The sequence below is a fragment of the Lacerta agilis genome, chromosome 17, assembly GCF_009819535.1.
Source record: "Lacerta agilis isolate rLacAgi1 chromosome 17, rLacAgi1.pri, whole genome shotgun sequence".
NCBI lineage: Eukaryota > Metazoa > Chordata > Lepidosauria > Squamata > Lacertidae > Lacerta > Lacerta agilis.
Window position 1 is genome coordinate 26652371 of NC_046328.1, and position 14514 is coordinate 26666884.

Sequence of the window (14514 nt, forward strand, 5' to 3'; positions counted from 1 at the left end):
CTGTGTATTGAAGGCGATGGAAGTAGCCACACATTATTTAACTATCATGGAAGCTAAGGTGGCATACAAGGGGTTCCCCGTCTAGGTCTAGGCAGGAACCAACCTAAAGCAGTTTATTTTCTGCAAGGTGCCTCACGTGCTTTTGGACAATACTTTTTATCATTGTACTTTTCTTTTCACACATCAAAAGACACTGCCTTTGGTTTTGGTTTTGGATTGAAAAGCAGGGCAGAAATTAATTCAAAATTTTAAAATAAATATTCTTTTCAGGCAAGCCTTTATATAACATAAGGCCGATCTAATGCCCACTTACCTGGGAAAAAGGCCCATTGAACACAGTGGGACTTCTTTCTGGGTATACAGAAAGATTGTGCTGTATTGCTAAGTTTAAGACATTCTTTTATTGGTATATGGAACGTATATTGTACAGTTTTGTTAAACAATGTACCTAAGATAAATAAACTATTAACTGTTAAAAAAAAAAGATTCCTGCAGACTTCCAGAAGTGGTTAAGACGCCCCGCTACTCCCACTATCCCTGACCATTGGCCCTGCTGGCCGGCTGGGTTGATGGGCGTTTGCAGGCAAACGACCTGTGCAGGGTCCCCGGTTCCCCCATCCCTGCCTTTGCTGGTGGGGTGGGGTGGGGGCTCCCACTTTGTGAGCCAGTTCCTTTACGTGGCAGGCGAGCCACCCTTTACTGCCCTTTTGCTCCTTCTGTTCCGCGGCCACCGCAGGATGTGTGTCTACTGATGGTTTGGCTTTTTTTTTTTATGAATGGGCCTCGCGCTCTCGGGGGAAGGAGCGCCCATTCATGCCTTTCCGCTTTGATCCAGGCGGCGTTAGGACCCGCGCGGCGGGCGGCGAGGAGGAGGCGGCGGCGGCGGCGGAGGCTGCTTGGCCGGGTCGGGCGAGGCGGCTCCTTCCGAGGTGATCCTGATCCGGCTCTTTGCTCGCTGCAGGCCCGGCAGCAGGAGGAGGAAGGAGGAGGAGAAGGAGAAGGAGAAAGAGAAAAGGAGATGCCGAGCAAGAAGAAGAAGTACAACGCGCGCTTTCCTCCGGTGAGATCCCCCGCGGCTGCCCTCCCCTCGCCTGCCTTACCCCGGGGTAGAGCTTGCACCAAAACCCGGCCCGCATCAGCGGAGCCCCTTTTGCCCCGGAGGAAGGGAGCAAGAAGTGCCGGGGCTGCTTCTCGGACTGCCACCCTCCTCCCCACCCCACCCCGGCCGCTGCAGAATCCCCAGAGAGTTTGAGGCTGCGATCTTATACCCGCTGAAGCTGGGGAGGGAACCCCATTGAAACTGCTGAGTAGACACGGCTAGAGTGGCTGCCTAAATAAATTAATCAAGGCGGCAAATGAATTACTTCCCTTTTACTTGCACCTCCCCCCTCCAGTAACTCCCATATGCTTCAAGCAAGATGTGGAAGGGGGGAGAGGGGAAGAGAGCAGGGTAATACAGACCCCTTCCTAGGAGACGCTCGAGCCTGCTTCCCTAAAGAAGTCTTTTAAGAACCCCTTATTTTTGCTGTTTATTACAACAGGCCTGGTATGGGGAAGCTTTGGCCTTCCAGATGTTGCTGAACTACAACTCCCACCACCCCCTGGCCATTGGCTGCGGGGAGTCATAATTCTGCAACATCTGGAAGGCCAAAAGTTCCCCCCTCCTGGAATAGACACACAAGCCTGCCTTCCCCCACCCACACTGCCTTCCTGCTCCAGGGAATAAAATAACCCCAAACACACAGGCAACTGATCCCTCCGCACAGAAGAGAACACCCATAGATGTTTTCTGCTTTAGCAATTCAGTGAATGTAGCCCCCTTTCCATGAAAATACAAAACAAAATCCTCCTTTGAATAAGCTTGATGCACCTCCAGATGTTGCTTGATTGCAGTTCTCATCAGCCGGAGCCAATGTGGTCCCTTGTCAGGGATGATGGAAGGTGTTGTGCAACAACAGCTGAACAGCAACTGGTTCCCTGACCTGATAGAGAAGCCCCCTCCCCAATGGAAATTGGCTTTTGTAGCCCCTGTGGAAGATGTGGCCTTTGCTCTCTGTGGCCTTCGCAAGATATAACCTGGCTCCTGAGGAATCCATGACCCTCCAGAAGTTGTTGGGAGTACAACTGCCATCGTCCCTGAACATTGACCATGCTGGATGGGGCTGATGGGAGCCCACATCTGCATGGCCACTGGTTCCAGAACTGTTGTTGGACTGCAGCCCCCATCGGCCCCCGCTAGCATGGTCTGTGGTCCAGCAACACCTGGAGGGAAGCAGGTTTCCCTCTCCTGGCATGGAATAAGCCTGAGTTCATTTCCTCTGCTATTTGCTAATGTTGATTGTTGGGTCCTGGGCCACTCTGAGGTCTTATAGTAAGGCCCTTTTGTAGAAGGGCTTTCTGAGGAGGAGGTGCATTTTCTTTGTCCAAAGTGCTGCTGTTGGACAATTTTGGTGGGAAAACCTGGGTTCCTGTGTTTGGAGCAAGACAAATTATTTTTGTCTCTTTGCAGCTTTCATCATTTTATAAAACCTCTTAGCCTGCCTTCCTTCCTTCCTTCCTTCCTTCCTTCCTTCCTTCCTTCCCTGGTCCCAAAAAACATTTTGTGTGTGTGTGTGTGTGTGTGATTGAGTGATCAAGAGACTGCTGATCACCCAAATGTATTCCAAGCATGAACTCATGATACATTTGTATAGAACATTATTACAACATTGGCTGTTTTATCTTTTCACTGCCTTTTGGGACAGTTACAGGTAGGTAGCCGTGTTGGTCTGCCATAGTCAAAACAAAATAAAAAATAAAAAAATTCCTTCCAGTAGCACCTTAGAGACCAACTAAGTTTGTTCTTGGTATGAGCTTTCGTGTGCATGCACACTTCTTCAGATACACGGGACAGTGTTTTTGGGACAGTGTTTATTATTATTATTATTAGTGGTTCACAACTTAAAATTGCAATATAAACAACACAAAATATATAATAAGAACATGAATATGATTATGTATTTTATTTTTTATTTTTACTTTATTCTAGTTTGTCATTTGAAAAACAATTTGGTTTAATTTTCCTAGCTGAATGTAAGTTTTTATATTTCAATTAATTTTTTTAATGAAATTAAAAATTTAAAAATCTGGAGGGTTGCATGTGAGCCTCTCCTGGAACGTGTGCTGCTATCCTTTGACTTGTAAAAACATTATAATAAATAAATAAATATAAATAAATAAATAAATATTTATACCCCGCCCATCTGGCTGGGTTTCCCCAGCCACTCTGGGCGGCTTCCAACAAAATATTAAAATACAACAGTCCGTCAAACATTAAAAGCTTCCCTAAACAGGAGTTGTAAAACCCATGGGATTTACTTCGGAGCACGAATGCATAGGATTGGGCTTTCCTTAGGGTTGAGATACAAGGGTAGGCAACCTAGGGCCTGGGGATCAGCCTGTTTTTACATGAGTAGAATGTATCCTTTTATATAAAATGCACCTCTGGGTTATTTATGGGGCCTGCCTGGTGTTTTTACATGAGTAGAATGTGTGCTTTTATTTAAAATGCATATCTGGGTTATTTGTGGGGCATAGGAATTCGTTCATTTCCCCCCCCCCAAAAAAAATAATAATAATATATAGGCCTACACATGAACACATGAGCATGGCTACCTACCTGAATCTGCCTTAGACAGAGTCAGACCACTGGTCCACCTAGCCCAGTATACCCCAGAGATGGGGAACCTCATGCTGGGGAGCAGATGGGGCTTTCTATGATGTTCGGCCAGGACCTTGGTGTCGGGGTTTGGGTGCTGGAGCTCCTCGTGCACGGCCTTGGATTGGTTATGCACGAGGTACCAGTTGCGGGGAAAGTGGCCAGCGTTCCGCGTGCTTTTGAGCACGGTCGCCGGCCAAGCCTCACAGTCTGAAGGATGATGAGTAAGCCAATTGACGACTCCGATGAAGTGTGAGTTTCTAATTGCCTTCTTTAATGAACAGTTGCCTCGTGAAATAAAATATATACCCTGACTCTGAATAGACGGACCAGTTTAAAGAAATAAAAATTTTGCTTTACTCCCCCCTTTAACCCCAAAGGAAGACAGACACCGGTTGTATCTTTAGTGGCTTCGGCAGAACCCGCGTAGGCTCGTCCCCTAAGCTAAGTTCTCCTAAGCTTAAAGACCCTGCGCGCCCAATCTTCCGCGAGGCTAACTAAATAAACTAAAACCGAAATATCTTCCGCAATTCTAGCCCTAGGCTAAACCTAAAGAAAACCTAACTAAGGCTAAACCGAATGATCTTCCGCGATCTAACTCTAACTAAAGAAAAACCCATCCAACCCGTCCAGCCCGCTCCTAGCCCCTTAAACTAAACTTGACTTCAACTAAAACCCAACTAAAAGAACATAAGAAGAACGTGCGGTCTCGTGCTACTCCTCCTGCCTAAGCGGGGTGCCTCTGCCTTTTATTAGGGAACAAACGTGACATCATCATTAGTACTTTAACCAATAAAATCACTGTTGCTGCCCTCCAAAAGGGCGGGAAGCAAGTTTAACGCTCATTAACAACTTTGAACATGACCGGATCTACAAAATAAAGGCGGATTAATCTTGTAAGTGAATCACACTATTCATTCATGCTTTCACTTTCACTTTTGCGCGCAATTATACCAAAAATAGACCTTGAAAAACCCATAAAATAACCAATTAATTATGAATCCATGGCGGATCCGTGAAACGTATTCCGACACCTTGGGACTCTCAGTTTGACAGTATCTGCTCCCCAGGCCACACCCCATACTGGCCTTCCTCCTTGCCCTCCCTGAGTGTTTTGTCTGGGCTTGGCTGGGAAATGTCCTTGACTGAGATAAGACCTCATGCTAGCCTGGGTGGAGGGTGTGTTGTGCGTTTGAATTTGGCATGGCAGAATGCAGCGTACTCCACAAAGGCAGGAGTCCTATCTGTGTTTTGCCTCTGGTTCTCCCCCTTCCAGAAACTTGTCCACAAGGGATTCTGGCCTTCTGCCTAAAAAGGATTTCTCACTCCTGGTCTGCACTGACAGACCCAATCTGGAGATGCCGAAGGCTGAGTTTGTATGCCCCCAGGCCTTAGGTTCTGGCACTGAGCTATGGGTCTCCCCCACCCCCCACCCCGAAGCTAGGCTGGGCGTTTCCACTTCAAGCATCGCAATGCCCCAGGTGCCCCACCCTTGCCCAGCAGTGGATCCTAGCCTTTCTTGACTCTGGCAGACAAGGGTGCCTGAGGGTTTTCCTTCAGCAAGCCCAGCAGCACAGGCCCTTCCGCCAACCCAAGGGACAACCTAGGTGCAATGCTGAAAAACTAGCTTCCTGAGAGCGGTGTGTCTTTTTACCCAGGTTGGTTGTTCACTGGCAGCTCCCTGCTGCACCCCAGGTGCCAAGGCAGGGTTCAGGGGAAGGCTTTAGTGCAGGGCTGGGAAAATCCATGGCTGCCCCAGCTCCCATCACCTGGGAGCAAGGAGAGATGGGAGTCCAGCAACAGGTTCCCCTTCCCTGATTTAGTGCTTAGGAGAGATGCTTAGCCATGGTTGCCCAGTCCAAGTCACTTAATAGTTATCGGGGGAGATGCACTCTGCATGTGCTCAGAGGAGCCCTTGGAGGTTTTGTTGTTGGGTTTTGTTTTTTTTACTCTGAGGGCTACAGAGTTGGACCATTGGGCTTCCAAAATAGATGATCCCCTGGGCTGAGGTTGAGTTCCAGGATTACCTCTTCAGTTTCTAAAGTGTTCCCTAGTGTTCGCCGCTAGGGCCACCTAATGAGTGGTTGTTCCAGCTAAGCAGAAAGCCTCCAGTTCAAATGTCACCTCTGCAGTGATTATAACCAGCAGCTTGAACTAGACTTAGGAGCTAGCTGGCAGACCGGTGGCATTGATGCCCTCTGTTGTTTACCCGTTGGGAAGTGAGGCACCCCTACTTGCATACACATCACATTTGAAGCACATGGGTTCCTCCAAGGAATCCTGGGAACTGTAGTTTACTCTTAACTCAGCTACAGTTCCCGGAACCCTTAATAAATTGCAGATACTTTGGGGGAGGTCATGTGCTTTAAATGGATAGCATGCACACAGCCATATTCCCTTGATAATAGGGGTGAAGTACAGTGTGACAAATTTGGTCTTCCAGCTAGTTTCCAAGGTGCCAGTTCAGGGTGCTGGTTATTATCGAGTGGTTGGGGGTGGGGGTTGTATTCTGTGACTCCACAGGCATGTAAAATGTGGTGACTACCAGGGTTGTGATTCAGCTTTGTGACCACCTACCGGTAAGTTGCATTTTTTTCAAACTGAGAAAACAAAATGTCTAGATATTACAGGCTGTTTGGCCAAGTCTAGCTGAAATCTGAGAAGCCAGAGTTCCGTTTTAATACCATCTTCCATTCTCAATTTTTTTATTTTTAAAAAGGCTCGAATCAAGAAGATAATGCAGACTGATGAGGAGATTGGCAAGGTGGCAGCGGCTGTTCCTGTGATTATCTGTATCCTTTTCATCACATTTCCTGGATCCACATGCCCGCCAAGCCTTGGGGAGAAGTGCAAGGAGGCAAAGTGGGGGAATGTGTCTTGCCCCGAGGAGAGGGCTTGAGGAACCTGTAGGAATTCGATTCCAACCAAACTAAGCCTCCTACATATATTTTGCTCTAGGGGGCATAGTTTGATTGGAATAGTGCATGGGTAGGCAAACTAAGGCCCAGGGGCCAGATCCGGCCCAATCGCCTTCTAAATCTGGCCCGGGAATCAGCGTGTTTTTACATGAGTAGAATGTGTCCTTTTATTTAAAATGCATCTCTGGGTTATTTGTGGGGCATAGGAATTCGTTCTCCCCCCCAAAAAAAAAATATAATCCGGCCCCCTGCTGAAAAAGTTTGCTGACCATTGGAATAGTGAATATACTTCCAGAGCTAACACTGAATACATTACTTCTGGTAAATGAGCCACCATAGCTGCTAGAGGGCCATGAAAATTTGCGTCCCAGGCTTTTTAGACTCGTCTACCTATGTACTATCTAAAACCAAAGGGGTATATTGGATGCAAGTTGTGAATTATTTTTCCAGCAGGGACCTGCTGCTAGTCAGCCCCAGGCAGGGTGGCCAGTGCTCAGGGATGAGGATGAAGCTGTCATCCCACTACATTTGGGGGGCCTGACAAGTTCCCTAGGACTGGATGGACAAATCTGATATCAGGCAGTCTCCTGTGTGAGGCTTTGCACTCTCTGCACTTTGACAGGGGGTTGGGGGGGTGGCTCCCTTCGCAGCATCCCTTAACTGTAGGTCTCCCCAAGCTCGGGCGCTGGAGCTCTTTCTAGAATCGCTACTGAAGAAGGCCTGTCACGTGACGCAGTCCAGGAATGCCAAGACCATGACCACGTCGCACTTGTGAGTACCGGCTGCACATCCCCATCACAAGGTGCAGGGGCAGAGCCAGTCACGAAAGGATGGTGGATGGAGGCAGAGTTGGCGCAATCAGCTGGCAATTACTGACACCATCTCTCCTTGGTTTTTAATCCCGTTTTGGAAATGTGTATATTCTTTGCCACACCAGTTTCCTTGTGGCAAGGAGTTCCCCAGTTCAGCTTTCCTCAAAGTAAGCAGAGGCATTGGCTGGGGAAGTATTGCAATTGAGCCTTCCTGTATCAGGCAGAATTTGTTGTTCCAGAGCAGAGGTCGGCAACCTCTGGCCCATGGGCAGGATGTGGCCCACGAAGACCGTTTTATCGGCCCACGAGCTGCCCACAAATAAAGCCGCTCACTCGGCAAGTCCCCCACACACAGTGCGGGGACTCGCCGAGTGATGCCGGAAATGGCATCTGCGCACACACAGATACCAGAAACAATGTCTGCGCATGTCCAGATGCCGAAAATCACTTCTGCACAGGCGTGGTTTTCAGCATCTGGGCATGCGCAGAAGCGATTTCCAGCATCACGGACATGCGCAGACACGATTTTCAGCATCGCGCTGCACCAGTCTGGCCCACAAATGATCTCCGTGGTAGTGATCCGCCCATTGTCGGTAAACCTTGCCAACCCCTGATCCAGAGGCTTCGAGTGCAGAAAGTGTTTTTATTTTAAATTGTTTATTTCCCCCAACCATGCCTCTCAAAAATATTTTTTACTTACTTACTGTAAGGCTTGCATGAAGGTGCTTCACGAGTAACGGAGCAGGAGCCCAAACAGTCTTTTGCAGTTTTATTGTGCAAACTATTTACAGTGCAGAACTACAAAAAGCATGTCTCTCTCAGTTGCTGGCAGAATCCGGGAGTGGCCCCTTCCGGCTTCTCCCCCAGCATAATAACTTCGGCACCCCAAGTCTCCTCCTACCCTCCTTGTGTTTCACCCCTCTGCGCAACTGGGGTACCGGAAATGGCGTGCCTCCTTCCTGACCAGCTGGGCGTGGTGAGCGCAGGGGCTCAGCAACATCCCCAAGCCCTCTCCCCGCCAGGCTCCCTGCTTGTGGCTCCTGGCTAGAAGAGGCGCGGGGGCTCTCAGTGGCATCCCTAAGCCCCCTCCCCGCCTGGCTGGTTCCTTCCCTCTCCTCCCCCCTGGAGGTGTGGCGGCTTTCCCCGCTGGAAGAGGTGCTGCTGCTGAATTGGCATCGGCCAGATGGCAGTTCCCTGACACTTACCTCCTGTTATTTCGTCTTTTTTTCTTTCATACGTGTACCTAATCCCCCCTCCAAACTTCCAGTTTCTCTCATTCCTTCCGCCCACTCCTTTTAAACTCACTTCTTCCTTCTGCAGCAACTTTAGATTGTTATCATCTTCCTTTTTGTTTCATTTACTTTTAAAAAATTAACTGTTTCTTTCTGATTTCCTTCAGTACCTCCTCTGGCTTCTTCCTGCCTCTTTCTCTTTCTCTTTCCTGTATTTCTCTTTCCCACCCACCTTTACCCAGCATACAGGTTTGCTGGCATTGCTCCTCCCAAAAGTCAGGGGCCACAATGGAAGAGTGAAGAAGCACTGTGTGAGCTGTGGCCCTGAGGCGCCCTTGAAAGTAGACTAAGACCTGGCCCATTGGAGAAACACCAACAGTCCCATTAAGTTGAAGGCAGCTAGCTGCCTGCCTTCACAAATCTAGTAACTTTTATCTGAAACCATGAGGGCTAGAAACTTGTCTCCCCTTTCCCTCCGATTTTAAACAGAAGTTAAGTTTTGTCACTGCATCAGCTGTGTCTGGATTTCCCATCTAAGCCTGTCATCTGGTTTTGCAGGAAACAATGCATAGAGCTGGAGCAACAGTTTGACTTCCTGAAGGACCTCGTTGCTTCTGTGCCAGATATGCAAGGAGACACAGAGGATAACCTCCTGGAGGGGGAGAAAGTTTCCAGGAGGTAGGAAGGGAGGGGAAGCCCCTGTAGCATAAGGTCCCAGGTTCAATCCCCGATAGCATCTCTCCGCTTTCCAAAAAAAGGCCATTTGGCAGGAGATGGCTAAGATCCTTCTCAGCCTCAGACCCTGGACAGCCTCTGCAAGTCAGAGTAGACAATACTGGGCTAGATGGATGAATAATCTGATCTGGCCTAAGATAACCTCCTTCATAATGGGTGGGGTAGGGTGGGAGACACTGGAGGAAGTTCTGCCCCTCTCCCCGAATCTGATCTTTGCTAAAGGGTTTTCCCCATAATATGAATACTTCTACTTCAGGAACCCTTGAAACCATCCTGCAAATTGGCCAGTATCAAATTGTGAGTGGGAGGCTAAGGATGGGAACCAGAGGCCGTCTAGATATTGTTGGGCTCAAACTCCCATCAACCCCCCCAGCCAGGGATGGTGGGAGATTCAGTAAACACACCTCCAGAGGACTGCAGGTTCCCCAGCCCTGTCGAGAGACCAGCCTGGCTGAGCTAAGACTAGAACCTGGAATTTCAGCTCACACATGACATGTGTTGGGCCGTAGCCAAGTGGCAGAGCATCAGTTTCTGAGCCGCTGTCTGCCAGGTGAAAGTGGAGACTTTTCCTGGGGAGGTTTGCTTTAGGTGTATTTAACTGAATGAATCACTCCCCTCAGCAAAAATCCCTGAAGCAATTTACAGGACGAGTGAGGTGCAGTAATTAATAAAAATGCATCATTATATTCAAAATGTAGTCAAAGCAAAAAACAACAACACATCCCATCATTGGTGCTGCCCGAATGACCAGGAAAACAAAAATGTCTTGGCCTGGCAAGGTTGGTGCCAGGCAGGCCTCCTTGGGGAGAGCTTGCTAGAGGTGCAGAGCTACCACAGAAAAGGCCCCTTTCTCTTCTCGCCACTCTCTGGAACTCCTTCAAAGGGCATCAGGGGACGATCTCAGGGTTCAGGAGGTTTATATAGTGGAAGGCAGCCTTTAGAGATAGGGGTCCTGAGCTTTGCAAGGCGGTAAAGGTCAAAGCCAGCAATTGAGCACCGGCTTCCAAATGGTCTTCAGGGGCAGCCCCATGAACAACGTATTGCATAGCCTAACCTGGAGGACCCTTCCGCACACCTGTCTCCACTTTCTTTTCCTCTCTGGTTCAGGGGCCGGAAACCTGGCACTGGGCGAAAGAACGGCGGCCCAGGCAAAGGACGGGATCCAAAGCAATCGGGCACCGACTCGGAGCAAGAGGTGGGCTGGCGTGGTTTTGAGCATCTCCAGAAACAGAAACCCTCTTCTAATTGCAGTCCAGAAACACTTTTTTAAAAGTTAACCATCTGAGTCTGTTTTTCCTCCTTTCTCTTTCTTTTCTCATCCCGCCTCCCCCCCCTTTAAACGAAATCCTGAAGAACCACAGAAAAATGGGGGGCTTATGGGGGCCCGCAGGGATTTTTCCGGGTGGAGTCAACCACAGGATGAAGCATGTCTTCCAGGGAGGGGGATCAACTGTATCGTCGTCCCCCTTGGTGGATGCCCATGTACAGTCTCTTGACCCACTTTCGGTTTCTGTTTGTGTGAACAGAAACCCAAAGCGGCTGCTGTTCATCTTCCTTCCCCCTTCTGGTTTTGCTTGGAAAAACCACCCTCTTGCTTCGGCCCCTTCCCTTTCTTCTGCTATCTAGACGGTTACCTTTTTTTTGGAGCCACCCTTGTCTCATCTCAGCGGTGATTCTTCACGGGGGGGAGGGGTGTGTGAAGTTGTGGCCTCCCCCCGCTTGCCACTGCCCTCACGGCCCGTATGCTTCCCTTCTGGGCTTGCCAGGCCCCACTGCCCAGGAGGCAGGCAGGCAGGCAGGGGCTGTTGTGCCGAGGCCTCCCTGCTCACTCACACTTGGGATGGGCAGTTGAGCAGGCCACAACTGCAAGGAGCAAGCTGAGCATAGCCGGGGGCTCGGTGAGTGAGCAGTAAGGCCTTGGACATACAGAGTTTATTCTTCAATATTCCACCCTTTCCCACCCCCCAATTTCTAATGTTATCTTAGACTGTCCAGCCTCCAAGCAGTGGGCTGAGGCAGTGGTGTTGGTTATATCCCAGGAGTGGGGAGCCTTTTTTCAGCCTGAGGACCGCATTCCTTTCTAGGCAGCGCCCCAGGGGCCACATCCAGCAATGGAGGTGAATCTTCCCTTTGTACAGTAGGCCAGTTTGCCTACGCACACCCCCCCCCCTCTCCCCTCCTTCCAGGCAAGCAAGAGGCATCCAGGTGTGGCCTAGTGAGGAGTTAGGGGGGCCGTGCTTGTTCCACAAGTCTGATGTTCCCCACTCCTGCTGTGTTTAGTGCACTGCCCTTGCACAGCAGGTCTGCCGAGCTAGAAGCAGCCCAGGAAACACATTTCAGCTGCCTGCCTAGAAGGGCAAAAGATGTGGCTGCAGGACCCAACTAGCTCCATGGTCACCTTTTTTTCTCTGGCCTGTGCAGGATGACACTGAAGACAGCGAGAGCAACGGGGAGGAGGAAGTGTCCCACATCGCCCCTCCTGTGCGACCTGCCATGCATCTCTCCACGTAATATTTTCAGTGTGCTCCTGCTTATTGCATGTGGCCAGCAGTGTGTTAGGAATTGCGGCTGGGAGTGCTGCCCTTTTAGCTGTCAGGCTGAGATTCAAGTGCTGTTGTCTGCTGCCTCAAAGCTGTTGACTTGTGTGTGTTTTGGGGGCAGGGACCAGATGCCACATTGCTATGGGCCCTTTCAATCCTAGAACCAGCCTTGGCTTAAGGCAGGGGTCTCCAAACTAAGGCCCGGGGGCCAGATGCCGCCCAATCGCCTTCTAAATCCGGCCCACGGACGGTCTGGGAATCAGCGTATTTTTACAGGAGTAGGATGTGTCCTTTTATTTAAAATGCATCTCTGGGTTATTTGTGGGACATAAGAATTTGTTCATATTTTTTTTCAAAATATAGTCCGGCCCCCCACAAGGTTTGAGGGACAGTGGACCGGACCCCGGCTGAAAAAGTTTGCTGACCCCTGGCTTAAGGTCTAGGCCAGGAGTCATCAAACTAAGGCCCGTGGGCCAGATCAGGCCCAATTGCCTTCTGGATCTGGCCCACGGACGGTCTGGGAACCGCCGCGTGGATCGCCAGCACGCACGTTATTTCCCTCTCCCTCCCACGGTGCCGCCTCCTCCTCCCTCCCTCCTCCTGGCATCTCCCTGCCCTGCCTAGAGGAGGAAGGGGGCTGGGCTTTGTTGGTGCCAGCAGCAGCAGCAGCGCTCGAGCGGCCACCATTTTAAGGAGCCCCTCTCCAGAGCCCTTTCACACACCGCTTATCGTCCCCCCGCCACCAGCCCCTGCTGCTCGCAAGACACAGGTAAGCAGCCACCAGGGCTCGTCCGGTGCTGTGGATAAGGGAGGGGAAGAGTAGGTGGGGGGTGGCTTATAGTCTGGCCCCACACAAGGTCTGAGGGACAGTGGACCGGCCCCCTGCTGAAAAAGTTTGCTGACCCCTCTGGTCTAGGCTTCTGTTATTTGTTCTCCTCACCAAAGAAACCCTGATCTGCTTCTGAGCCTAGAGGGGACAGGGACAACCTGCAGCCTTCCAGATATTCCTGGGCTCCTCACTCCCATCAGTGCCAGCAAGCATGGTAAATTGTTGTGAATGTTGGGAGTTGTAGTCCAACAGCACAATCTGTAGAATATGTGCCTTGGCCTGCGCACTAATCCAACCCCCCTTTCCCCCCCCCTGCAGTGCTCCAACACCGTATCTACATTTCACTTCCCCGCCGGTTCCCGCAATACCTCTACCTGTCGCTGCACCAATGGGGACGGTGCCAGTTGCGCCCCCACCTGCTCCACTTGCGCCAGCCCAGGAAGACGAGGAGGATTATGACTCATAGCCCTAGTTCTGGTTTTTTGCTGTTGCCACTTTGGGGAGGGGTGGGGGGTGGGGAGGGGAGGGGAGGGACAGAACAGGGTTTGAACGGGGCTGTTCTTAAATTTATTAAAAAACATGAAACTGTGGCAGGATGCGTGTGTTTTTGTTGTTGTCCTGCCCGCTTTTGCCCCCAGCCCCGCTTGCTACTTTGCTCCCCCCCCCCAGTGCTGAGATAAGCATCAGTGGTCCTTCACTCCCTGGTGCCCCAACACCATCTCATGCTCCCAGTTGCTACCGCCAGGTATTTAGCTGATTTTTCTTGTTGCTAAATAGAAAACCAGAGACACGGACAGTTTGAAAAGCAGGTCCATTTTTTAAAAAAATCAAAATTATTTTTTTCCTGAAAAAACCCACACCAAAACAATTAGGAGGGTGACTTCTTGTACTTTCTCCTGAAGTTGATACAAAAACAAAATTGGGGGGGGGGGGAGAGGCCAATATGGAGTGGACCCACCCATTCATCATCACACCAAAAACAAGCTTGTTTTCTCCTGCTCTGGAGTGTAGGACTCGAACCAGTGGCTTCAAGTTACAAGGAAGGAGATTCCGACTCAACATCAGGAAGAAATTTCTGACAATAAGAGCTGTTTTGCCAGTGGATCGGACACCCTCGGGAGGTGGTGGGCTTTCCTCCCTCGGGGGTTTTTAAGCAGAGGTTGGGTGGCGATCTGTCAGGGATGCTTTAGCTGAGTTTCCAGCATTGCAGGGGGTTGGACAAGGTGAGCCTTGAGGTCCCTTCCAACTCTACTATTCTATGATTCTGTGAGAGTGTGCAAAGGGGAGGGGGGAACACACTGTCTCTTCCTGGCAAAGAGAGAGAGGAGGAGACCTTTCTGGCTGGGGGCAGGGAACAAGCAGATAATGCCCAACTGCCTGGGGATTTGTAAGCTGGCAAGCAAAGGTTTTAGTTGCCCTATAACTACAACAGGGGGTCCCGACCCCAAGTGAACCAGGTTGTCTCTTCATCGCCTCCTACCCCACTTTTAGGAAACAAATATTTGGGGCTGCCTGAGGAGAAAGAGGAGGGCAGGATATGGCAGTGATGGGGAATAATACTTTGGGATAAAATGGGCAGCTTCCTTTATTTCACTCCCCTCCCTCCTTCCCCGAATTTAGTGGAGCACCTATGCCTTCCATAGGAGCACGAAGGCCATAAACTGAACAGGAGCTCCTTCCCCACCCCAAAGCCCATGGAGTTTTTTTTTAACCATGGGGAGCTCTCAATTGTTCTTTTGCAAGCGGAGCTC

The 14514-nt window shown here is 50.1% G+C and overlaps 1 protein-coding gene across 1 annotated transcript; it reads left to right on the plus strand.

Moving 5' to 3' along the window:
* Positions 1 to 771: 771 nt before the first annotated feature.
* On the plus strand, positions 772 to 13280 carry DRAP1 (DR1 associated protein 1). The gene is made up of 7 exons (XM_033135769.1): positions 772 to 1060; positions 6417 to 6489; positions 7293 to 7386; positions 9218 to 9337; positions 10502 to 10589; positions 11816 to 11901; positions 13082 to 13280. Exons 1-7 carry the CDS (start codon positions 773 to 775, stop codon positions 13227 to 13229), a joined length of 897 nt encoding a protein of 298 aa, XP_032991660.1. The 5' UTR covers position 772; the 3' UTR covers positions 13230 to 13280.
* Positions 13281 to 14514: the final 1234 nt, after the last annotated feature.

What these genes read in the sequence shown, in the direction of transcription:
- DRAP1 (XM_033135769.1), top strand. Translation starts at nt 773, where the DNA reads ATGAATGGGCCTCGCGCTCTCGGGGGAAGGAGCGCCCATTCATGCCTT. An exon ending in ACCATGACCACGTCGCACTT is followed by an intron (nt 7,387 to 9,217) that starts GTGAGTACCGGC and finishes CTGGTTTTGCAG; the next exon opens with GAAACAATGCATAGAGCTGG. An exon ending in GCACCGACTCGGAGCAAGAG is followed by an intron (nt 10,590 to 11,815) that starts GTGGGCTGGCGT and finishes TGGCCTGTGCAG; the next exon opens with GATGACACTGAAGACAGCGA.